General features: G+C 35.9%; 1 protein-coding gene and 1 long non-coding RNA gene across 2 annotated transcripts; one reads left to right on the top strand and one right to left on the bottom strand.

Moving 5' to 3' along the window:
* Positions 1–1,667: 1,667 nt before the first annotated feature.
* Positions 1,668–26,372, bottom strand: LOC577810 (carnitine O-palmitoyltransferase 2, mitochondrial). Its single transcript, XM_031000504.1, has 12 exons — positions 26,257–26,372; positions 20,816–20,865; positions 19,902–20,098; positions 19,246–19,305; positions 16,051–16,154; positions 15,518–15,651; positions 14,592–14,794; positions 13,250–13,523; positions 12,500–12,692; positions 11,785–11,958; positions 5,577–5,802; positions 1,668–4,253 (listed from the first exon to the last, which is right to left on the bottom strand). Exons 1-12 carry the CDS (start codon positions 26,308–26,310, stop codon positions 3,925–3,927), a joined length of 1,998 nt encoding a protein of 665 aa, XP_030856364.1. The 5' UTR covers positions 26,311–26,372; the 3' UTR covers positions 1,668–3,924.
* Positions 6,324–8,476, top strand: LOC105441329. Its single transcript, XR_004066813.1, has 4 exons — positions 6,324–6,609; positions 7,087–7,180; positions 7,608–7,747; positions 8,298–8,476. It is a non-coding gene; the product is annotated as an uncharacterized LOC105441329 (long non-coding RNA).
* Positions 26,373–27,026: the final 654 nt, after the last annotated feature.

The raw sequence follows: 27,026 nt of genomic DNA, 5'->3' as shown, positions 1-27,026 counted from the left end.
AACAAGCATGGCAATATGATATGAAGGTAGGCATTCTGCTCTTCACTTACAGAAATTCAGGATCTAATGTAAGATGATGAAATGATGATGTTTTTATTTGGATGTCAGAAACACTTTTCATTAAAAAAGGAATTGTTCATGTATTATATTAGGAAACAGATAACATTGTGCTGAAAAACTGCAATTGATACAATATCATTCAGATTTTACACTATTCGTCTATTTAATGATTTTGTTTGGTCAAATACAGGAAAGGGATTGTGCTGAAATAACGATGTGTCTCTTCTCCAATAGAATAATGAAAAGCTCCTTATAAAATCAAGGTGGATTCAAGACATTTGAGTATTTACTCAATATCCATATAAGTGGTTCCTTTATCTAGTCTAGGGAACAATATTTTTCAGTTGTCATTGGGTACCAAAAGAATTTATCATGGCAAAAAAGAACAAGGGATTCGAAATCATGAAATAGGGATTCAATCAGTTTTTACAGTAATTACCTGTATATTGTCTGATAATTTTCTCAGTCATATTTTTATCAAACATCTTGGTAGTAATACTGTATCTGTACTGGAAGTGAAAATACATTTGCAGTGGAAGCTAGTTATGAGGACATCGAGACCACGTAAATTACTTAATCAGGTATCTTGTTATGTCGGTGTAAAGATACTAAAGAATTTAAGGAGATTGGATCCGCAAAATCACCTTATGTCGGGTATCTTGATATATCAGAAGTCTTTATAACAATTTTCAACTGGACATGTACACAAAAATGTTGTCCATTATATCAAAGATGTTGCGTTAACAATATCTTTAAAAAAAAATGTCTTGATTATTGTCAGCTTGATGCTTGAGAAAACGTGCCAAGAGCTGATTGGATCACGTTTCATTCCACTTCAGCACTGGAAATTATTTAAAACAAAAGAAGGCAAGTTATTCAAACATAAGACACAGAGGCATTTCCTTGTTTGTTTTGCAAGTGATACAGTTGCTGTTTGCTTTTCATTCGAACAGAGTACCATGCAGTATCATAAACTGTTTTCTCTATCCTATAAGTTTTCAAATACTTGTGCCATCAAGAAAAAGAGCTACCACTGCTTAAAATTAAAATAAGCATGTGTATTGTCTGAAAATGATCAGTGGTAGTACAGCACTGCGTTAGGTGCAAGGAATATGGCTCATGATGTAGCAAGATATTTTGAATTTTGTCATGTTTTTTTAAGCTTGTCATACATTTTATATTATGTACAGTATTAAATTATGAATTTGAGGATAAAACCAGAATGAGAATTTGTTTGTGACTTTAGTCTCTTCAGTATAGCAAAGTAGTTTCAAATATGAAGAGTTTGATGATTAGAAGAATAAAAGTGTAAGGGTGTGTTGATGTATGTGTGTGAGTGCGGGATTGTATACATCTTCATGCCCCTTTTCAACTAATTTACTCTTTATCAACATGTCCTTGGTTTTGGCTTCACAGCATTCATGACGCTATCAACCTCACTTTATGATGCCCCCTTTACTTTTCAATTCACAACTTTCCAATTAACATTGCTCTCACACTTATGGCCTCTCATCAGTCTCCATCCTCTCTTACTCTATTGCAATTCTCGTTTATCATCTAATCGAAAAAGATAATGTGTACTTAGAATAATTAAGAGAAGACAGATATCAGTTATTTGAGCTAACTTTTCACAGGGTATAAGTGCACTGCATCCATACCCTGTGGTGGCTATTTATTTCAGTTGATGCATTTCATTACCCTTCATCAACAAAAGAGCGATACACAAACATGTCGCTCAAATACAGTACTCGTGGTTTCATCATTCTGCACATGAGCGACACTTAAGATGCATAGACATAAACTGAAGACACCACAGAATTACTTATATAGATGCCTTCAAATTTTAAAACTTATAAAGAACATTTGTATGAATTCAGATCTCACATGCAGACCAGTGCTGATATCTTAAGAGTTTCTTAAAATGCCCCCAAAGGTGGAACAGGCAAGGTAAAGGGGGGGGGGGGGGGAGGGAGGGGAGATGTTGCTATATTAGAATATCTACCTCTTGGACTATCACATCCAAGTATTATCAGCAAGACAATAAGACACAAATAGACCCTCACTTTCCAATGTTTCACAGGAATGTTTAGCAAAAAAAAATCACTGAAGTAAATATCCCTGCACAGAAGAACAGTTCATGAGCGAGACTCGGTGAAATAACTAATTAACTGCAACACATGTATCCAGTCATCCGAACCCTACATTGGCTCTTAATTCCCCAACGTATCCAATTCAAGATCCTTCTCCTCACGTTCAACATCATCCATCATCATGCTCCATCATACCTGATTGAACTGATCTCACCCAAACAGACTACCAGCATGAACCTTCCATCATCATCCAGACCCCAGCTCGCACTTGGTCCTCGAACCCACAACCGCTATGGTAACAGGGCCTTCTCAGTCTGTGCCCCCACTCTTTGGAACACTCTCCCCGCCCATATCCAGGACTCACCCACCGTTGACATTTTCAAAAAGAATCTAGGAATTCATCTATTCCAAAAGCAACCCAAATAACTCTAAATTAAGTTCAAATAAATATTACCATGCCTTGTTTGATCTTCTTGGTAATTTAAGTAATGTTAATTTGTTAAGTTATGTTATTAATATTTGATCTTCTTGTTAATTTAAGTAATGATAATTTGTTAAGTTATGTTAGTAATATTTTGTTTTCTTGGTAATTTGATTAATGCTAATTCCATTAATAATATTGATTTTTTTTTGTTGGAAGTAATTTTGATTTGTGTACATGTACAGCGCTTTGAAACTTTTGTCACAAGCGCTATATAAATTTTTCATATTATTATTTATTATTATGGGCCTAAAATGATTAAACTATCAGATTTATATTCCATTTGAAAACCTCAATTGAATGTCTTACATAAATTTGCAATTTTTACGTCATAAACCTGAGATATCTTAAACACATATATATATGGGACTACATGTTGTAATAGTTTTATACTTGGTCAGGACGTTAAACAAGATTTACAGATTCTTCTTTGTTCATTTCCTTGATTATCACAAATTTTCCACCAAATCATTTGGGAGATATCATTTATTTCTAAACTTGGATATTCATTATATATTTGTTTTGATTCTAGGGAAATTTGTTTTCTGTCTTTACCAGGACTTTCACATTTCTTCTTAAAGAGACTATCAAGTGAACTTTCTTTTCTACAAAACAATTATCCTTGTACTGTGCCTCCTTTGATATTTAGACTTTTACATATTCTATATAAACAAAAACATTACAAATAATTGTTGAAACATGTAAGATTCAGAATATCTAATTGAAAACATATTTAGGAGTTGAAGATGATCACTATTATTCATGTAACTTAATAAAACTAAAATTACAGAATATTCAATATATGTTTAATAAATGAATACCAATTTAGAACTCTCAGCAAAACTGATACGCATATTGCATGCCAACCAATCCTTTACAGTTTCGGGTTACTGCATAAATATAAAATCAGGTTAAAATTAATCTGAAATTTTTCAAGTGAAGCACTCAGCCAAGAAGCCCAGGAACAATTTCCAAAGGCTGGACACAAGAATTATTTCTTAACTATATACAAAGTGATATCACAAAATGAAATATCTTTTTCTCTATGAAAGAATATTGACAATTAAAATAATAAATGTGCATATCCATCCATATCGAATACTGGATGGACAATGGTACACTAATCTCAAGACACATATATAAAATGTTCAATATAACAGCAATATTTAGACATATCGTCTTACAATAGTCAAGTCATTTGAGTTCCTTTAGAAGGCCTATATAAAGATGTGCTCATAACAAGCTTTAGATCTACATACCTATATATATAGCTAGATGTATACAACATTTTTGTTATTGCTTATTTGTTTTACTAAGGACATCCTGAATGTCCTTCCAACAGTCGATCAAACAAGCCACAAAGTCGCTCGCGTTTAACGAATCTGGATACGAAGTGATGTTGCATCCCACAGAATCATCCAAGGCAGTATAGCCGATGCCCAGACCGTTGGGGACGACGGGAGCAAAGCCTCCAGCCAAGACGGCAGGAGCAGAAAGGGTACTGGTAGAGAGGATGATGTGGTTGATGAAGCTATAGGCTGGATCAGCAAAGATGGCGGGTGTCTTGCCTTCCTTGGCCGCTAGTGTACGCAGAGCAAAGAGATGCCTGTCCCATCCTTGTCCTGCAAAAAAGAACAGAAGCATCGCACAAAACAGACATTGCTTTATTTTAGGCCATTTGATACTACCTAACACACCATCATTTGGAACCTTCATAGGTGTTAAAGGGATCCGGTAACTTTGTCTCAGATTCTGAAAAAAAATCCTTGATTTAGCTCATGCTGCTATGATAATTATACACCTTTAGGTCAGTGACTTTTACAAGCTGATCGCCTGTCTGATAATCAAGATATTAATGATTGGAAATTGAAATCAAATTTTGCGTTTTCCTAACGGTTTTCAAAACACTACAGTCTATTTGGAAAATGAGTATGGTAAAACCGATCACTCAAAGATTTTTACTTTTTTGAGGCACTTCTTGATCATTTTAAAGCGAATTTTTTTTAGGGCTTCAATATTACACCATATTACAGACACTGATTATACGTAGGACCCTGCATCTCAGATTTAACATTGTTAAATGATGCCTTTAAAAGGGGAACAGCATTAGGAATTAAAATTTGAGTGCAAAACCAAGATGAAAGATTAAATACAGGGGATAAAATATAAGTGAAATCAAGGTGGCATTGCCACTTCACTAGGAGGACAAATATGAAAGATGGAAAGTAACAGTATATAAGACTAGATACCCAAATGTCAAATCAAACACAGATCAGAGGCATACAATGGTAGAGATAGATGGATAGAGGAATTGATGGATGGATAGCTAGATGGATGGATAGAAGGATTTATGGATGGTTGAATGATTTGATGGATAATGTATCAAGTACAGGAATGTTACATTGACCAGAATACCATAAGATTTGAGATAGATAGATAGATCACAAGTTTCATGTTTAGGAAATGGAATTTAGTTTGACAGGCATCTTGATGAATTTGACAGGACTTCTCATCGTTCTCATGCAATAAACCAGACAAATACTTCTAACGATAGAATTGTAGGAGTGTCGTGGTCGAGTGGTTTAAGGCGCTTGACTGGAGATGCGAAGGTCGAGGGTTCGAATCCCGACACGGCACTAATATCCTTTGGCAAGATATTAACCTGCACTTGCTACTCTCCACCCAGGTGTTAAATGGGTACCCGGAAGGATGCGACCGTCATTGTTGGTCAAACAGTTTTTGAGCGTCATGTAATGCCTGGCTGAAATGCTCCCCAGGGAGTGGAGATTGTGCACACAGTGTGTGCGGGCAAGCACTGAATCCATGACCGGGGTAATAGTATATTTGTAAAGCGCTTAGAGACATTTGTAATAAGCGCTAAATAAACATTAAATATTATTATTATTATTGTAATGTACTTTATAAGAAATGTAGCTCTGACTGACCCATTGCAGCTTCCTTAGTGAGTTGGTTATGTATATCAGAACATTCCTGCAGCAGTCTTCTCTTCTCTTCCAGGCTGGCTGAGGAATCCTTCAGGAAGGCCTGAGAACATCTAGTGGTTTCCTGTGTAGCAGACCGAAGGGTTTCTGTTCTCCCATGCTTGAAGGCTGCCGTGCTACAAGATTCATAGGTAGCACCGACTTGTCCCGTCATTCTCAAGTATGCCATCTGGTGTACCAAAACAATGCAAACAATCAGTTACATATCTGCATACGTGTACGCGCTATCTTTGACTCTTAATCTGCATTCACCACTAATGATAAGCTATTTACCCATTGATGACAAAATTATTTCATTATACAACCCTATTTCATTATGGGACATATGAGAATTATACCAATTTTTTATGTACATGCAAATTATCTGAAAGACATTGGTATGAATTGAAATATGAAACTTACAGCATGGTCAAATGGATAATACAAAAACAAAATGATGTAATCTTTAGGTTTATAAAGTATTTCATAATAACAATCAATCAATATATTAATTACTACATTCTTCTTCTGATGATGATGATGATCTTCCAAGGGCTAAGCAGCCTATCCCGAAGATGAACTAAAGATTACAAGCAGTGTGAGGAAGACACTTGATTTTTCAATAGGATAAGGGATTAGATGCATCAGGAATAATTTCTGGAAGTTTCCTGGACTGCCAGCATGCACTACATTTGCTATAAGGCTGTTCCATTCAAAGACGTTTAAATATAATTACTAGACGGAAAGCAGCACGCGCGGAAACCATGCAGACGAATGGGATTAGGCTCCGCCTCTTTTGGATCATTTGAAGACAAAATAAGCACCCGAGGCGGCTTTCTGATTGGATAACAGCCTCATGAATATGTATTTTATCGATAGTATCGTTTAAGAAACCGGATAATATATTTGACCTCATTGCGTCACTTTAATTATGCAGATTTATGCACGACGCTACTACACTCGCACAAACTGAGAAGAGTTAGTTCATTGAGAATGGGTGAGTAATTGATTGAAATATGAGTAGATTAAGTGAGTTTAGTCATCATTTTGAAAAAGCTGCAATAGTCTTCGTGATGTACGGTAATTTCGTTACATTTGGAGACAGTTCTCAACAGATTTTTGGGGGAAAGACTAGTTAAATATTGCTCTTGAAATTGCACTTTGATTTTCATCGTCATGAAGTAGTTTGACTGCGGTTTGCCGTTATTTCACCCTAGTACTCCAGTTAGGGCCCCGGCGTTCCGGCAGGCCCACCCCGGGGAATTTCGGTGCTCATTTTGCATCAAGATCAAACTTTCTAATCAAGTTTTATTTCAGATTTGATCGTCATCATGAATCTAATTCACCAATCATCGATTTAATTTAAATCTAGATTTAACGTTTCACACCATATTAAAATTAAGGCCAACCATGACATGAAAAATAGCTTTTATGCTAGATCTATATTGATTTTGTTTTCTTTTTGTTTCAACAGATTGAAACTGATGAAGAGCTGGAAGGAGTTAACTGATGAGTAGACATTACAACATTTCTTATATTTGCAAGATGAAGCTGAAAGTCCCATGCAGGTAAAATTTTCAGGATATTTAGCACACAAATATTAAACGACCACCTATCAATTCACTAAAAAGGAAATGGAACTAAGTTTATGTTGCAAGTGTATATAGTGGAAGGGATATTTTATTCTAGTTCTTCCCTTTCTTTGTTTACAAAGGGATTTTTCCTTATTTACAGGAGGTCCTGTGTGTACAGAACGATGTCTAATGCACATTCAAAGCACTACATAATAATAATAATGATCATACATGTAGGGTATACACAGGACCCCTCATTACTTTTTGTTTGTAAGTGGTCCTTTCACTTCTTGAGCAATGAAGATGAAGAAGAACACAACATAAGATTAATGAAAGTCTGTTTATAGGATGTATTATGGTTGATATGTATCTATTATTATCACTTTTAATTGAAGTACCTACATTGTTTTCTCTTATGCAGGATGATGCTTCTCTACAGTGGATGATGAAGGCATGCTGATTACAAACCCAGGAGAGGAACAAAGAACAGATATTGACAGAAGCATATCTAGAGATGCGGGCCTACTACACTTCATACGAGCAAGTGTGCTAATATACAATGTAGGTACCCCCAATAACCTATTGTAGAACACATATCATGCAGAAAGTTATAGATCTGAAAAACATATTTTTCATTGTCCGTTACTTGTAAAAGAATACTTGACTGAATATCACAATTGTGATTTAGATTTAAAATAAAATGTTGATATAGATGAAATATAAGTCTACATTACGTATGTTTTAATATCATTATTTCCAGTACATTCTCTGGTCCAAGTTGTGTGGTCATTTTATGTCCCATACTTAACCGAGTATTATTCAATTTTGAGCACAAGTTCACAATACAAGTACATTGTACACGTATTACTTATTTCATACCTTGTCTGATCCAAGCTCCAGCAGGCCTATCGTCTTAATGGGATCATCAGAAATAATCTAACATGTGGTCAGTAACTAGTCTTGTAGGTAAAATAGTTTAGGTTTGCCCACTAGAATCCCAAGTGAATATTAGTCCTTCCTCTTTTTGTCAGAGCAGGTATCAGGGTGTATGTTATTAGTTGTTGTTTATTTTCTTATACACTGTATCTTATTTCATTTTTCCATTCAACAGACTTGGGTTATCATCACAGCCCTTTCTTCTGAAAACTAGCCTACAACTTCATCGATGAATGCAGAAGACATCTACATGGGACTACGTCTTAAAGATGCAACCCTCATATAATGAAAGAGGACATTAGAGATGGGTTTAAACTTGAATATTTACATACTATTTATTTATTATTTGTATTATATATTTGTAGAATACCACATTTAGAAAAAGCTAATGAATTTATCATCTTGTCAACTTTCAAATATTTAAAGATAACTAATCATCAATGAATAAACATTAACATTTTAACAATGTCAACTACCATCTTATAGGATGAAACTGAGGGCTGGGCAGAAAGAAATTTCCTTGAAATTTGAGTGATAAAGATCTATCAGTCTATATCAAAGATTGAATTAATCAATGATATTTTAATTATAATTATACATGTTGAAATTCATTTACCTCAGTCTATGGACTTCTGTATTTGAAGTTTTGTAGATTATTACATTATTGCTGCTTCAAGTATTGTATGTAAGAAGGTTTGAAAGACAACCCTCTAAATGCACTAAATATGGAAACTGCTAATCATCATTGCCTTTTGTATCCAAACTGCTAATTTTAATAGAATCATGTTTTGATACTTCCTAGCTTAAGAAAACGGGGGGGGGGGGGGGGGGGGGGGGGGGGGGGGGGGGGCTCGTTATCCTCTTCCTGGTGCTGTTTCTACATGGACCATGTAACAGGTTGCAAAAGTGTAAACAATATTATATTTGTTATATGTTTATATTAGAAGGATTTAGAAAATGAAAACGTTTTGAATTATAGAATTACTGTTGCTAGAAGTAAGGCCAAAAAAAAAAAAATCATTTGGTTGTCCTCGACCGCCCGCTCGTCATTTTCGGGCCGCTCGTATTTTTTTAAATTTTTTTTTTAATTCAATATTTTTTTTTTTTTTTTTTTTTTTTTTTTAATTTTTTTTTTTTAAATGTATATAATTTTTTGGGGGGAGCAATTTTAAATGCCAAACATACCATTTTATGCATTTGCAAGGATCAAAATGCGTCCCGTTGCCAGTTTTGTCTTTTCAGTACGCAATTAGGTATTTATTAAACTTGGCATTTTTATTTTTCTATGTCAAAATGCCGTTCATTCAAATCAGGTTCTGAGCATTCTTAAACTCATTTTAAAGCCCATCTGTACTAGTCTACAGGAGAGATTAGATCACCCTGCAAGGTCACTGGACAGGTGGTTATCTCATCAAATCAGCTCTCAGTTAATTTAAGATAAAGAGGATCATGGGAGACCAAATGGTCACTGATTAGGCATTGTTTGCTACATAGAGGGCGCAAGTAGCTATAAGTAGTACAACAGAGATTTAAAAGGTGCTGTATTTCAAAGCCCAAAATACTTTCTGTGTTGGTCTTGATATTCATTGTACATTAAGCTAGTATTTTACCATATTAAAGTGTTTTATAGACTTTGTTTGTTTAATGCTTGAAAATCCCAATGAATTTTTTTTTTTTTTTATGGAAAAAACATATTTTTAAAAAAAAAATGAGGGAAAAAAAAAAAAAAAAAAAAAAAAGACACACAAAAAATGAAGTTAAAATTTAAAAAAAATCCGCCCGCCCGCCCCTACTCCAGAAAAGCAATCGAGGACAACCAAACAATTTTTTTTTTTGGCCTAATGGCAGTATTGATGTGTAAGGGAATGGGGTGGTTTTCCCAGTGAAATTAATGGTATACCAATGTAAAATTAATAAAAAAAGAGAAAACTATTCTTAAAAATAACATTATAAAGGACATGGGCCACCTAACTAACAAACCACTTCTGGGTTGTTGTTGTTGTTGTGTTTTTTTTTCGGGGGGGGGGGGGGGGGGGGGGGGCAACCCAATTCAAAATTTCCAGCGTTAAATTCCATTGTCTTCAAACAAAAATTATGTCAAGATGTTGAAAAACAATGTTTCACTTTCCGTTTTCAAGTTAGAAAATTTGAATAAAATGATTAACATATTTTCCGATCTCTCTGGTCTCTGCATTAAACATGTTCAAAGCTCCTGCAAAGGCTGCAAAAAGGAAAAGTGAAGATAATCCAAGTGAAATGTGGACAGTAATGGAGTGAATATGGAATGGTTGATCGTAGTTGATAACGAGTAAACGTAAATGAGTGGTAATAACAACTACGACTGAAAGTGAGACAGAATGGAACTGCAACAGGTTGTTCAGTCAAGCAGGCACGTAGCCACGGGGGGGGCACGTGCCCCCCCCCCAAAAAAAGAAGAAAATTCCACGATCGGTTGAACTTTTTTAGACCCCTTTTTTTTATCTCGATCGATTACATGTATGTGCCCCCCCCCCCCCAAACATCAAAGTCTGGCTACGTGCCTGCAGTCAAGACAACAAACCGTTAGTTGCAGAAGATAATTTACGAGAGCCAGAGAAAGAGAGAGAAAGGGAATCATTAAGGTACGATGAGAGTGGGTGGAGAAAAACCATCCACTGTGCCACATAATTTGTTTGTCTAAAATAAGGAAACTTTATACATTAGTATATTTAAAATGTATAATCATAGCCAGAGAATGTGTTGTTATATGGCTTATAGCATGTTTGATTTAATAAAACAAAAACAGACCCAGTTATTGATAGACTAAAAAGGGAATAAGATCGAGACATTAAGAATATCAGTATTTCTTATTCAATTAAGTTAAGGCCACTCCCCCATATTGCGATGCATTCTGGGTATGAGGGGTGGAGCTTAGCAAGCTTGAGATCTGTGAAAAATGGATGGTTATTATCATTTTTTGGTCAATAAAGAGATTTTCAGAAAAATTTTATGCTGGAATATTAAAAAGTAGAGGTGTAATTATGTTTTCAAAGGCTCAGTAAGTCGGCGTAGATATTCATAAATGAATGATACACGCCATTACAACTTTAAAAACAACAACAACACAACGAGTGGAATTTTTAAGGTCCACTTCCCGATGCATCCTGGGTACACCAGCTGTTATACTGGTGATCGATAATACAAGTTCGAGCGCGTATTTCACCTAACGGTGATCGCATCAGAATAATCCACGCTGATTCGCTGAATCACTTGCGTTGCTAGCGCGCAGCATGATGAATAAATTACCCATAATTCCGTACAGTAGATTATTTGACCTCTCTAATTACGCTGATACGCGTATTGTCTTTTACCATGTAGAGAACATCATTCCAGTATACTTTTCGTGGGGAGCATCCTACAGAATGCATAATTCATAAGGCTCATGAATTATGCAAGGGGGCTTATTTTGGCTTCTAATGGATCCGGACAAAATGGCGGAGCTTGGGGGGCCTGGTTCCATTTATGAGATAGATCATACATGTACGACAAATGCAAACTTGTCTATGTCGCTTATTGCTTGGTGCATCTGAATGGTCATGTCTGGTTCCTCAATGATTGTGACTTGATGCTCGTTATTTGCTTTAGTTACATTCCTTTTTATGCCTTTCAATCACTAGACTCACCTGGAATGAAAGCTGCATAACAGAGTCTGGGCTGATCTTGCAAGTCTTAAGAAAGTTCTTTCCAAAGTCCATGTGTTGGTAAGCATCAATGCATAGTTTACTTGTAGCAGCTTCATAGTTATCTCTTGCGGTATTGATGGCATTGGACACACCAGGTTCAAGGTCAAGGGTCAACTAAGTTGGGGAAATTACATGACGATAACTAGTTGAATATCTTGTACAATGTTATCTCTTCAAATCTGTACAAGTATGCATTGTTATGCCAAACTCTGTTTATGTTCGATATAATACTGCCCCACCTTCCACAGTCAATCTATTCTAAAGGAATTATTCATTCATAATAAAGCCCTCTCAGTCAGTAAACCCCATATTCTTATGCACAATTGAGAATATACATGAAAGAAATTGTGATGATAGAATGAGATGATTCTATTAAAAAGACTTATTTAACAGAGGCAATAGTACTTCAAAGCTAAATATTTCTCAGTTAATCAAGTATGAAAATGTCTGAAGTAAACAAAAGCTACTCTGTCGTCTACTTTAAAAGAATGACTTCTCAAACATATGATCTAATAGAAAAATCCTTTGGAAACATCATGTTCTAACTCTTGCTGTAGTACTGTATTCCATGAAATCAAAGTACAAGCCATCATACGAGTTACAACAAAAAAATGTTCTTGCATGAGAAATCATGTGTGATGGTTGTTATACTGACCCTATTGACACCCTGAGATGGATCGGTATTGGATGGCTGTGAGGACGGTGATACAGCAGGTCTTTCATTCATGTCTTTGAACGTCTCATTGAAGAGTCTCAGCACCGCTACCCCATCGCCCCATGCATGCTCAAAGTTCACCGACATCAGCCCATTCTTGCACACAATGATCTGGAACGACTTATCAAACCATCTAAAGAGGTAGAAAGAAGTAGAGTGATATTAAAATCAAAGTGACAGTCAAATTTTAATGGAAATAGTTTTTCTTTTGGTGCCAGCTCACCCTCCCTACTACAAGAATTGTAACATTTCATATTTGTAGATATATATTCTCTGCAAATAGGGGCAGCATGTGCCTCTAAAGCACTATACATAAAACATACAAACTAAATGTTGCAGAGCCCCCGACCAAAAAACTATTTTATCATACCATGTGACCTCAATAATTATATCAAACACTGTTATCACAATTATATTTGCCAGTCTCACTTCTTTGTACTCTATTGATTTTCAGTCTTTATATATTAAACAAGGTTTTGATAAAAAGAGATGCTGGTAATCATAGTGGTCTCGAAGAGGTGGTTATGACAATAATCCACTGTATTTTTTTTTTTTTTTTGGGGGGGGGGCGTATACAAACCACATACAGCACCAGGAAAGGCATTACTTTCAATATCTTCCTCTTCTCTGTTTAACAAAAAAGTTATAATCATCTGATCTATTATTAACCTGCATCAATGAGGAACTCACCTGTATGCTGCATCACCATACAGCATATTCCTTGTCATATCCTCAGGACCATCAGGACTGGTATCATCCAAACACAGACAGAATACAGCAGAGTCAATCATCTTCATCACCTGGGCATTGTTCTCACTGGTATCTACGATCTTCGTCCTGACGTTCGCCCAGACGTCCCTGTTCTCTGCAGTGAGGTAGCCTACGGGGGCATCGGGACGGGGTGTGTTGTCGTTCAGGATGTACTGCAGGTTAGCCTGGATGTCCGCTGGGGATACAATGCTACCTGACAAGCGGGAGAGGGAAGGGAAGAAGAAGTACACATAGGTACACATTAATTCAATGTTAAAACAACAGTGACAGGAAATAATTCTTAATTGAAATGAATATGACTAATTAACCCATTAGCATTGAAGCTGTTCAACCTATTTCTCCCTGAACAGCTTGGAACTACCAGTACACTTTCACGTGCTATAGATGCAAACAAGATGGAACTTCGACTGCGCGCAGTTGAAAATGATGCCTCCGCAATATTTAAAAAATTCAAGTTTGATTGTAATCCATCTGTCAGTTCTAAGGATAATGCGTTCACAAGCTATTTATAGGCATACATAATGAGCCACACAACCTTTGACCTCATGTCCCTAAAATCTAATCAGTAAATTGGCTCTGCAAAATACATATACATGTCTTGAGTTTGATGGTAATCTGTCTATTGGTTCTCATGATGATGCGATCACAAGCTATTTTTTAATACAAAATGAGCCCCATGACTTTTGACCTTTGACCTCATGACCCTAAAATCTAATCAGTTCATTGGCTCTGCAAGATACATACATAACCAAAGTTTGGCGGTAATCCATCTATCGGTTCTTTAAGAGAACGCGATCACGTGCTATTTTTGCATACATAACGAGCCCTGTGACCTTTGACCTTCAACTTCGTCACCCCAAAATCTAATCACTTCATTGGCTTTGGAAGATACATACATGACTCAAGTTTAGAGGGAATCTATCAATCGGTTCTTAAGATAATGCGATCACGAGAACGGGACATACAGACGTACGGATGGACGGACAACCAGAAAACATAATGCCTCGGCTACTTTGTAGCGGAGGCATACAAATATGATATCATTTGCAAATCTCAATATGGTATATTTGCAAATTTAAGTATTTAAATCTATATTGAAAACCTTCAGTTTGGAAGGTTAATGTAAAATGTCTGAAGCCACGTAAAAAACATAATTTACTGTGTCCTTCAGAGTGTCATTGGCTAAAAATTATGTATCTATATTTACAGAGTTCTCTCGCAATAAATCTAAGTTCGCACTAACTTATATTTAGGTACTTACCATCTTGATCAATAACATCAAATGTGTAGTAATGACCGTTCCTGACTACCAGTAAGTGACGACCACTATCATCGGTGACCAGTTCATCCCGACCAATCTGTGGAACACGTGTAGAGTTGAATAGTCTGAAGTATTGGCTCATATCCAATGGAAAGGCTTTGTTGAGGATGGCATAGTAAGCAGCTATTGACTGGGGCATCCACCTGGTTTTAATAGCAACAACAACAAGAAATCATATGAGTGCATATTGATTGCTCACAAACATAACGCTTATTGACAAGAACTTTTCATATTCTTTCTAACATCGAGACAAGTACCTGAATATACAGATATTTTTTGTGGAAAAACCCTTGTTTGTTCTTTGAAATTTTATAAGTTTGTAGCATGGCAGATTCTTTAAATTTTCTTTGCTTTTATAAAATTTGGGGAAAAATAACAGGGGCTTAATTTAAATAACTAAAAAGACTACCGGTACTTAACAGTGCATCCCAGAAAAACGAAACCGAGAATTATCGATGTTTTATCATAACTTAATCACAATTATAATTAACAAATAACACATATTTGTAAGGCTTAGATCCTCCTCTTTCATTTGATGCAACTCATATGATTCATATTTCACGCATGAGTGATTAAAAACAATTTGAAGAGAGGGTACCAAGAAGTCAAACGGTACTGAATTTCAAAGAGAAAACCACATTTCTAGAAGGTTCATTTTCTGCCCTTTCGTATGATACCTCAATCAGGAAAAATGAGCCAGGAATAACAAAGTTCTGTTTGTTTAAAGTAATGCTTGCATTTCCATAATGTGATTTAACAAATTTGATTTCACTGCCTGCTGCCATGGCAACAAACAGAGTGGACAAAAGACTTAACTCCGTTTTGTTGACGATCAGCCATGCACTGTATAAGAACCATGGAGTTACCTGGCAATCTTGCGGAAGCTTTCAGTATCTGATTTCTTAGGGTTGAGATGGTAGACTTCAGGTTCTAGCTTGCCTTCTCTCAAGGTCTTCATCAAACGCATTGCTGAGACTACAATATTTGACGATCTGATGAGCTGTAAAGAATATGACAAACAGGTTCATCAACATAGTACATGTATTCATTTTACTTGCTTATCAAACTGTGAGATACAATCTGATTTAGTATATCACATACTTTTTTATAGACTCAAGCCAGAGCTACCTCAGACGAAGTATTCCATAATTCAATATTGGTGATTGAGTCTTCATCATAATGTTGTAGTTTAAATTAATCAAAGTTCTGCATCCATTTAATAGTTATCTTCTGTTTACCATAAAATGTAGGTACAAATGATACACATTCTGATCACTCAAAAGAACTTTATAATCTTTTAATTTCTCCTTCTCATAATTATATAATACATATATATTTCTTTCTGATGTGCCCTATTTATAAAAGCTCAAAAATAAATTGACAGAAACATATACTGCACCTGGTCATTATACTCTGGTCTTTCATCAAACTTGTATGCCATGTATGGATTAAAGTTGAGCACTATTGACGCCCTCGATTCCAGGTACATGTCAAACCAGGGACCTTCAACAACAAAATTATTTACACAAATTTAAGATACATCGTTTATATTTTATGACAACAGCATAATTTTCTTGTATGGATTGTTTAATTATGATCAATAGCCGCTTCGGGCATGAACATTTTTTTTTGTGACATTTGGTCATTAAAGCAAATGCGCCAATCAAAATTTTCGCAGCTACTCAGATGATGTTTTGTAGCTTTATACCATTCAAGAACAAAAAAGAGGCATTTCTATGGCATAAAACAAAAGAAAGACATGATATTAACTCTTTATGCGCCACTTAAAAAAACCCCTGTGCCACATTCTTTTAGGGTCACACATTTCGAGGGAATCTTTATTGACTCTGCTGAATCAAGAGGCTATAACTCTTCACTGGATGATCATGATGAAAAATATTGTGCAGCAAAGTTGTAGACCGGAAAACGTGCTTTTCGATGAACCGTCATTTGTTATATTTTGAATTATCATTTTTATAATAATCATAATTATATAATGTTTAATTTTTCTTATTTACGGCAGTTTTTTATCCCTCTAGAATTTCTTATTTAGCAATGATAAGACATCTTCAAATCGAATCTATTAGAAAGGTGGACTTCTTACCTTTCTTTACATACCTTGCTCAAGTATTCTAACAATTCAGAAGGTTAGTATTTAGGTTGTTGAAGAAAAGAAGTTCAATAGGGAGAGACTTGAAAGTACCCCGCTCAGCCACCCTTGACAATGGGCTAATCTGCCCATTGAAATCCCTATTACCCCAGGTTATTGTCAATGTCCGGTTTAGCGGGGCATGAAAAGGGACGTCGTGGGGATGTTTTTCTTTGTTGTGCCATGATAAGTCAATAAGAAATAAGAGAATGTTATTGATTTTGCCCACTGGTATGAGCATGTAAAAATGGTATAGGCATAATATATTATATGTGATATACATGACATAATCAGCATCTTATTGAAATGTCTCATTATGAATGTTCACCGCATCTGTTCTCTCACCTTCTTTACCCCTCAATAAAATTGATTTCAAGTACATTTATCACAGCCATAGATATACAAAGAAAGAATGAATCAATCTTAAAATATAAACTATATTGCATTGTTTTCCATTTACTTTATTGTGAGAGAGCTTATTATCAGAAATGATTGACGAGTGGAGTATGCAATGAATAAAATATGGAGAACGGACGTGAGAGACATTATGAGAGAGAAATAGTGATATGAAATGAAAGGACTTTACTGTGAATAAAGATTATAAGAGAAAGAGATAAAGATGACGGCAAGACAGGATACATATTGATACGAAAATAACAATAATAATGAGATAGAGATGACGGAAAGAAAGAGAGTAAACACTGATAGCATAAGAATGAATAAAGATAATAAGAGAAAGATATAGAGATGACGGCAAGACATAGGGTACATATAGATAGGAAAATGATAATAATAATAAGATAGAGATGACGGAAAGAAAGAGAGTAAACACTGATAGCATAAGAATGAATAAAGATAATAAGAGAAAGATATAGAGATGACGGCAAGACATAGGGTACATATAGATAGGAAAATGATAATAATAAAAAGATAGAGATGACGGAAAGAAAGAGAGTAAACACTGATAGCACAAGAATGAATAAAGATAATAAGAGAAATATATAGAGATGACGGCAAGACATAGGATACATATTGATAGGAAAATAATAATAATAATAAGATAGAGATGACGGCAAGAAAGAGAGTAAACACTGATAGCATAAGAATGAATAAAGATAATAAGAGAAAGATATACAGATGACGGCAAGACATAGGGTACATATAGATAGGAAAATGATAATAATAATAAGATAGAGATGACGGCAAGAAAGAGAGTAAACACTGATAGCATAAGAATGAATAAAGATAATAAGAGAAAGATATAGAGATGACGGCAAGACATAGGGTACATAATTATAGATAGGAAAATGATAATAATAATAAGATAGAGATGACGGAAAGAAAGAGAGTAAACACTGATAGCATAAGAATGAATAAAGATAATAAGAGAAAGATATAGAGATGACGGCAAGACATAGGGTACATATAGATAGGAAAATGATAATAATAATGAGATAGAGATGACGGCAAGAAAGAGAGTATTACACTCATAGCATAATAATGAATAAAGATAATAAGAAAAAGATATACAGATGACGGCAAGACATAGGGTACATATAGATAGGAAAATGATAATAATAATAAGATAGAGATGACGGAAAGAAAGAGAGTAAACACTGATAGCATAAGAATGAATAAAGATAATAAAAGAAAGATATAAAGATGACGGCAAGACAGGATACATCTTTCTTTCATTAGTTTTATTCATTCTTATTCTATCACTGTCTACTCTCTTTCTTGCTGTCATCTCTAGCTCTTTCATTAATTTTTATTCATTCTTATTCTATCAGTCTACTCTCTTTCTTGCTGTCATCTCTATCTCTTTCTTTCATTATTTTTATTCATTCTTATTCTATCACTGTCTACTCTCTTTCTTGCTGTCATCTCTATCTCCTTCTTTCATTTTTTTTATTCATTCTTATTCTATCAGTCTACTCTCTTTCTTGCTGTCATCTCTAGCTCTTTCATTAATTTTTATTCATTCTTATTCTATCAGTCTACTCTCAGGGAACACTTTTATCACTAGAGTCTTCGTCACTGCTCGATTCGTCGGAATCAGAGTCCATGCTCCATGCTTCCATAGTAACAAGATCTCGAGCCTCCTCTACACTAAACACACGTTGACGTTTTCCAGCAGGTGCCATCGTAACATCAGTAAAAAAAATCCAAAGAAAACCGCTAAATACACGGTAATTTCGAATGTAACACTATGAAGAAAAACAGTTTACCGGAAAGTGTGCGATGTATACAATGTAAACAATAGTAAACGCAACGCGTGGCTACACACTGCGAGCGGTATTATGAATGTCTAATTGACTCGTATACATCTGTGCAAAAATGCGAAGTTGGCACGCCTACGTCCGTGCAAATCGGCGAACAAAGCAAACAAAGAGTTAAGAAAAATCAAACAGAAATCCTTCATTCATTCAAGTTTTCAATATTTACCAGAAATGTAGCTTGTGTGCTTGTTTCTCTTATTCTGGGCTATGAGTTGACTGTTCAAAGCTAAGGAGAAAAGGAAAGAGAAAAAGATTTACTAAGTTAGACTAAAATATCACCTACGCACATGAAACATATCCAGTAATGGAATCAAAATATATTTCTGCTTAATATTAAATACATGTACAACTGTACATGCTTATGGTCATACATGAGAAAGTTTTTTAATATAAGACCTTTCATTTTTCTAACTACATATATTTAACAAAAAACTTGTGTCAGTCATACAAAACATCTATTAATGTAGTAATTCATTAGTGAAGTAAATACTTGATGAATGTAATAAATAATACAGATCATTTAAGTGAAAAACAAACATTCCTATTCACTCTAAAGTACATATATTTATTCATTTTTCAATACATACAAGTACTTGAATATTTTGATCAGATGCACTGGAATTGCAGAAATTGGATTCAGCTCAATAATGCATGCGGATTAAATGTAAAACTGGTCCTTACAAATAAAAACATTCAGCTTTTAAAAGAAAATTATATTTTAAATGGTACCCAAAAATGATAGCAATGCATCTTCATGTAACAAAAAAGAATGACTTGTAAAAAAGAAGCATTAATAGGAAAAAAAAAATATGCTTTCCTTACAATTGCCCTCTCCTTTTTCAAAGTCCTGAACAATCTTTTTGGTGGCAGCATACACTTCAGGTGTAAGCACTGGCTCCTGTGATTTAAGGTAACGACGACAGGTATACGAGAGCTTTGGAATGGGGAGACGTGGAAGGCTGTGCTGGAAATGCATTGTGGGGACAATGCTGTCTTGGATGTAGTCTGAAGAAGTTGAGCTGTAATATTAAACGAATGTCAGGTTAAGTATTTGAAAATATACAAGGATAAATGCTGAATGACGAAGAATAGGCCCTACTTGTATCTGTGATCGAGGATGCTAGGAGGAGGCTAGGGAGGGGATGAAAACTAATCCATGATGTTGGCTTATAAATTGAATGGTATTACACGATTCTTGCAAAGTTTGGATACAATCTAAATATATCTTTCTTTAACAAGAAGTGTTCAAACAAATGTGTAATTATTGCCAATCAGGCTCTTTGGTAGCACCCCTAGGCTCTTTGGGTAGCACCCCCGAGAAAGACAACTAAAAAAAGTAATGCAATACAGGCATCAAATTTTTATTTTTAAAATCCTTAATTTCAGTGAAACAGTGACCAGCAGTCTGTTACCTTGATAACAAGACTTTCAAAATATACTTTGGGGTCTCGATATTATACACTTTGTATTCCTTCAGCAAAATGATTTATCTACCAGACAATAGCTGTAAAACCAGTATATTTAGTGAAAAGTTACTTCTGAAAAATGCTAACAACAGCCGTTGTAACAGTGAAGAACTTCATGAAATACCAGAAAGTTTGATGCATATAGAATTTCTTATCATTGAGCAATAGTAAATGTAAATATACACATGGCTCATGCATCTGAAGGTGGCGAGTCTGACCAGGCTATAATAAATACAGAATATAAGTTACCCTAAATAATATCAATCATACCTCTTGCGAAAGCTTTGGAACGCTCTCCATGATGAAGCAACCTGGAGGCACTGTAATCAAGATATTATGCATTGAGTTTGAATTAAACATTAATAAGAATGATATTAATATTAAAGTTTGCTACCACACAGCCATTCACTCATCAAGTGGAGTCACCTGACCAAATCAGAAATTAATTATAGCCCAGAGTTTATCATGATTGCATACATTGCTTACATTCTTGGCATATCAAACTGATTTCATGAACTCATGAATATTCAAGATAAATTTGAACCTAATAGATCAATAGAGAGTCCTTATGATCTGGAGAGCTAAACTGATGGAGACCTACATGACCACTGCCATGCTTATAGCAGCATACACTGTACTACAACTAAATGATTACAGAGAAATCAAATGTTAATAGAAAATTGCTTTAAAAGAAAGCAGAAACATCAAAGAAGCAGATTGATGAAAGTTTGAATGAAATTGGACAAACAATAACAAAATTTTATGAATTTGAAAGTTAAATCACTTTACATTTGGAAATTCTAAATTGGCTGAATCAGTATTATGCACTGTGATGTAGGGCCAATTACCAACTCTCCCATTTGTTCAAACACACAAAATGACTATACAGTCAATTCTTTTTGAAAACCTGTAATAATATGATTGCTATTTATATAGAAGAATTGATTGTGAATATATCACAATTCACTGACCAAATTGCTGATTTGAGATTCCCATAGATTTATTGATCTGATTATCTCATAAACATATCTGAAACATTCATAACTTTCTTATTATATATTTCTTCAATTCGCTTCTCTTATTTTTCTGCTTTCACACAGATGGACTCATCAGGTTGGATTGCACTTTAAGGTTCTATATAGATTCTTTTGGATTCTGAAGTATGAACTTGAGTTATAAACTAGGGTAAGCTATAAATAAATACTATGAAATTTCCCTAAAATTCCTCAAGCTCAGGCTTCAAATTGATCTCTTTTGACTTCTTGCTCCTACTTAGTAACTTAGCCTAGCTATGGCCATGACCCATGAGGCAAAACATCTTTGAGTTGGCTTTGATTAACGTTCTCTTCCCAAATTAAACAGCCTTCCACGGCTTACAGCAAATGTAGTGCACACCAAAAGTCAAGATTCCAGAGCACTTCCAAGGAATACTCAAATACTCCAGCATTAAAAAAAAATTGTCTTCCCCAAACCACTTGCAATTTTTGGTCCATCTTCCTGATGCTGATAGGCTGCATAGCCCTGAAGATTACCAGATAGTGATAACAATAATAATGAAGAAGTAGAAGAAGAAGAAGAAGAAGAAGAAGAAGAAGAAGAAGAAGAAGAAGAAGAAGAAGAAGAAGAAGAAGAAAGAGAAGGAGAAGGAGAAGAAGAAGGAGGAGAAGGAGAAGGAGAAGGGGAAGGAGAAGGAGGAGAAGAAGATGAAGAAGAAGAAGAAGAAGAAGAAGAAGAAGATGAAGAAGAAGAAGAAAGGAAAAAAAAGGAGAAGAGGAAGAGGAAGAGGAAGAGGAAGAGAAAGAAGAACAACAACAACAAGAACTACTACTACTACAACAACCAGAACAAGTTATCAGCGCAGCCTGCTCCCTGCCAATACACATTAGCAATGACCACTATGAGCTATACTTTGCTTGGATCCGAGTAGACAGAAATAACCATCTGATTTGGGTCATTTCTTTAATAAAACTGACATTTGTTGTCATTCCCCAATACAGATGGTAACCCAGAGATCTCGTACCGTGGGGGTAATTTAGAGCCACAGCGGAACATCTTTTCGTTCCCGACATTTCTCCCCCGATTTTCTTTATTTAGATCTAATTTTCTGATTTCTAAATCAGATGTAAATTAGGTCGGTATGTCATTTGTCCTAATTACAGTTATCAAAATTTGATAACTTAATATTAAATGTATAATTTACGGACTTACTTATATGAATTATCCAATTTGTATCTCCGAACTGTGAAACAGTACGTTCATGCACTCGAACATAGGGCTATATGACCCGGCGGCCAAAATATTTCCGGGTCAACCTACCAAAACATAGCCAAATGGCCAATCAGAGCACTTGTTTCGTGGGAGTTCGTTGGTCAAGCTGGGCTGACTCGTACGTAGCTACGGTAGCTATTGGACGTTCGAAAAGAAAAAATGAATATTCATCAACTAAAACCAAGACGGATAATGTTGACCACGAGACTTTCTCGGATTAATCATTAATTTAGGATCTAAATGAGCAAGCTATCGTAAGTCAAATAAGCTATATATATGTTATTTTTAATTTTTATTATAATTGCAGCAGTTATGAAGATGTAAAGAGTGAAAATCTTGTTGCATATCTCATTCATCGCGGTCCGGTCGAACCGAACCATTTGTAGGGAGGCCAATGCCCAAATCTAACTTTTTAATTACTAATTTGTTTATAATAAAACTAAGATTAAAAGAAAGCATTTACTTTCACTAAGAAAATTCACCCATCTGCCGACTCCAGAAGTTCCATCAAATAGGAGATATCCAGCTCTTTTTATCCAGCTTCCTTCTACGCCTATCCGTACGTAAGAGCCTTGAAACAATTATATTTCATGTCGCAAAGTTACGTTCATAATTAGACAGGCCCGAGGGAATGGGCGTGTCATTGTCTGGACAAAGTTCATGATGAAGTTTAAAACTTCGCGCGAAAGTGCAATCACTCAACAGCGGCTAGCCTTGAATCGGTCGCACACGTATACACCGACACAGGCAAGCCCCGATGCAGGCTGAAATCCAGCCATCAATGTGCGAACGATTACATCTTTTACTACTACTACGAGCCGAAGGCGATGGTTCAAAAATGAAGAAGAGATATCAAAATTGGCAGGAAAGAAATATATATAATTCATTGATATTTACCTTAGATGTGTATTCCAATAATTTGATTTCCTCATGAGTATTCCTTATTATCAACGATCGAGAAGTTACGAGGTCCAATTAACATCCATCTTGCAGCGAACACAATGTGGAGTACAATAGGACAGCAGCATGCATAGCGCATATCCATGCAACGTACGTGTACTAATATTTCTCTCACTCTCTCCCTTTCGCTATACGTAACATACACACTCACTAACCATGTATCATACAACACACACCTTCAAATCATGGCTTTCATTTCAATTCTCAATTGGAGTATAGACTGCTCACGTAGACTTTTTTTTTACTGAAAAATCTTTTTTAACACTTCTCATACATTACTGCACGACACTCGTATCTAGTGCTGTGAGAATAAGGTACTAGGGTCTATAAATAAGACTACGCTTTGCGCACGATCTGACCGAAGCTCAGACATATGTCGCAATACCCTTTATTTTTGGCGCGAACAATGACGTCACTGTTCACAGTTTTCCTTCTCATTTTGAGATGGATGTAGCTATAGGGCTCAAACCAACGCAAGATTGACAGAAACATTGTACTCTATCTACTTTCGAATGTTCAGTTTGTAAAAATCTGTATTTAAAAAGATATAATCTTTTTTCTTTATATTTTTTAGTTGTTAAAAGTGGCAATTGTGAACATCTGAAATGTTGATCTCTATCAAAAGTTCTTTACTCAAAACGGATCCCATATTTTTTAGGGTCTACCTTCAGCCAATGAGAAGGTTTTTAGTGAGCAAACCTCTACGCCCCCTAGGATTTTCTTAGTCGGTGGTGTGTGCGCGTAAAGTTCGTCTGCTACAACAATTATTGGATTAAAATACGTCAAAATCTGCAAGATCGTCAACAAATGGTGAAAGACCGTTACAGATCCGTGATTATAGGTATGTTGTGAAATGTATAATTGTATTTTCTTTTCTTATTTTCACCAATTTTTATTTGGCGCTTGTTCAGTAACTTAGGTATCCAAAATTTGGCAATCCTATACTTCAGTGTGTTTTATTATTTTGGGTTTCTAACTTCAGTTTAACCCTAACCCTAACCCTAACCCTAACCCTAAACCTAAACCTTAACCTAACCCTAACCCTAACCCTAAACCTAAACCTAAACCTAATCCTAACCCTAACCCTACCCTAACCCTACCCTAACCCTAACCCTAACCCTAACTAGTGCTGTAGTCAAACGTTTAACCGTCCGGTATCCGAACGCCCATGGCGGATTCCGTTTTCAATTGGACGGTTTCGTTTTCCCGATTTTTTTTTTAATTTTTTTTTTTTTTATAATTTCGATTTATGCCCCTCCACCTGGCACTATGCCTGGCAATGTCTCCCAGCTCAGTAATCTGTGTGTTGACTCACCACTCCAAAACTAGAACAACACTCCAATTTGTCTGTCATCTTGGTTTGAAAGTAATCTTTGTAATAGATCTCATCATCTCAATATGTAGTTTATAATAATAATTCATCCAACTTTTACACAAGGTTCTGTCCTAGGTCCTCTACTGTTTTTAATTTACATTAATGATCTTACACATTCTTCTAAAAACAACATTGTTACTATTATTTGTGACAAGTTCACAAGCACAAAGCGGCCCCTTTAAATGCACCTCGCAGTTAAATGAAAGTTGCCGACAGAGTCGCCATTACAAACGTGTAGATGGCGCACAGTTTTTCCTTCATTATCATTTTGCCTTCGGCGTAGACTAGAAGGGATGAGATTGACGGCAGCGAGAGTTTAACACGGCTTGCAAGATTTTCAACATGGATGTCGATTTTGACCCATAATTTCCTTAAGAGGGACCATTAAACGGATTATTTCAATCAAGTTAGTAAGTGGAACCGATGTATTATAGCCTAGATCTAGGCCTAATGTAAAATTGGATATGCACGAGGTAAAATGACATTTTGGGGGATTTTGGGGGCATAACAATACGGCCGTGGCAAGTTTGTTCATGTTTGTGGGAGGGGCCTAACGGCTAAAGTCTAGCCGTGATATCTTCAACATAGGCTGGCATAGGCGATCGTTCTGTCTCTATAACCGGAGGTCTAGAGGTCTAGTGGAGCCAGACGTAGTCTCAGTGGAACAACCGACGGTATAGAGACTGAAGCTTTCGGTCTATGGCCTCCCTACCATTTGTTTCGTACAGTCCCGTACAGTCCCGTACAGTCCCGATAGGCCATACTTCAGTCTTTATAATCGGAGGTCTAGGTCTAGTGGAGCCAGACGTAGTCTCAGTGGAACAACCAACGATTAGAGAGACTGAAGTTTTCAGTCTAGTGCTGCCCTAGAATAGATGATAGATCCCCGCGGCGCGCCGCTGCACGGCGAAGACGGGGATGTTCCCTGGAACTAGGCCTAGCTACAGTAGCTACATTAGACGCGAGCAAACATAATTTCCTACATGTGGGGCAATGCTTTCGGCCATATCTTCATACCAACCACGGAAACAAATGGTTTAACATTGTTAAAATTTAAGTTGCCACCTCGAAGGATTGTTTAAATATCAAACGCTTATATAATTCATACCCTTAGATTTGATCTCAAGTGCTCTGCAGTCACCAATCTTTGAATTCCAGCCATTTTCCAAGAGTTTTTTTCGATACTGCTACCGTCACCGTCAGATCCGCCGAATTTTGGGAGTGGGGGATGGGGGGAGTGGGTGTGGTCAGGGTGACCGGTGGAGTCGAGTGGGGGCTAGAAGAATATGTTTTTTTTTAAGTAAGTTCAGCCCATTTTCCCAAATTGTTGCCACGTATACCCGAAAAATGGGCTAGTTATATAATCTATTATCTTGATTTCAAATGTGTTGTCTTCAAATGAGGTCGCGTACTATAGCTAGCGATATTAGGCTAATAGCTATGATTTCATTCTTAAATGAGGCCTTTTTATTATAATTGAAGCATACTTTCTCTGCTGATATTCATGTATGATATATTGGGGAGGGGTGATATAGGACAAGAAAGAAAAATTAGCGCCGAAATCATTTCCACAAAAAATCTCGAGGCGAAATCTTAAATATCACTTTAAAAACAATTAAATCTAACTTAATTTATAGGCCTTTAATTATCAAAATTAAGCAAATTATACGGAATTTCAAATAAAGACACCAAGGGTGTCGATTTGTATCCGTGGTTGGGGGGGGGGGGGGATGATAGGTGCCAAAATATTTTCAGCAATGGATCAAAGCAATCAGAGGTAGAAGCGTGTGGCAAGTTGCACCCCTCCCAAGCGCGTAGCCAGGATTTCATTTTAGGGGGCGGTAGTGAGCACGCGAAGCGCGGCCCCTAGGGGGTTGC

Source organism: Strongylocentrotus purpuratus, unplaced genomic scaffold (assembly GCF_000002235.5).
Source record: "Strongylocentrotus purpuratus isolate Spur 01 unplaced genomic scaffold, Spur_5.0 spur5_scaffold_6, whole genome shotgun sequence".
NCBI classification, from domain to species: domain Eukaryota; kingdom Metazoa; phylum Echinodermata; class Echinoidea; order Camarodonta; family Strongylocentrotidae; genus Strongylocentrotus; species Strongylocentrotus purpuratus.
The sequence above is the reverse complement of the archived record's forward strand: the minus strand, read 5'-3'. Positions and strand labels throughout refer to the sequence as shown.

What these genes read in the sequence shown, in the direction of transcription:
- LOC577810 (XM_031000504.1), bottom strand. Translation starts at nt 26,310, where the DNA reads ATGGCTGGAATTCAAAGATTGGTGACTGCAGAGCACTTGAGATCAAAT. An exon ending in GCACACAAGCTACATTTCTG is followed by an intron (nt 16,155 to 19,245) that starts GTAAATATTGAA and finishes TTGTTGTTGAAG; the next exon opens with GTCCCTGGTTTGACATGTAC. An exon ending in CATCTCAGGGTGTCAATAGG is followed by an intron (nt 11,959 to 12,499) that starts GTCAGTATAACA and finishes TCCCCAACTTAG; the next exon opens with TTGACCCTTGACCTTGAACC.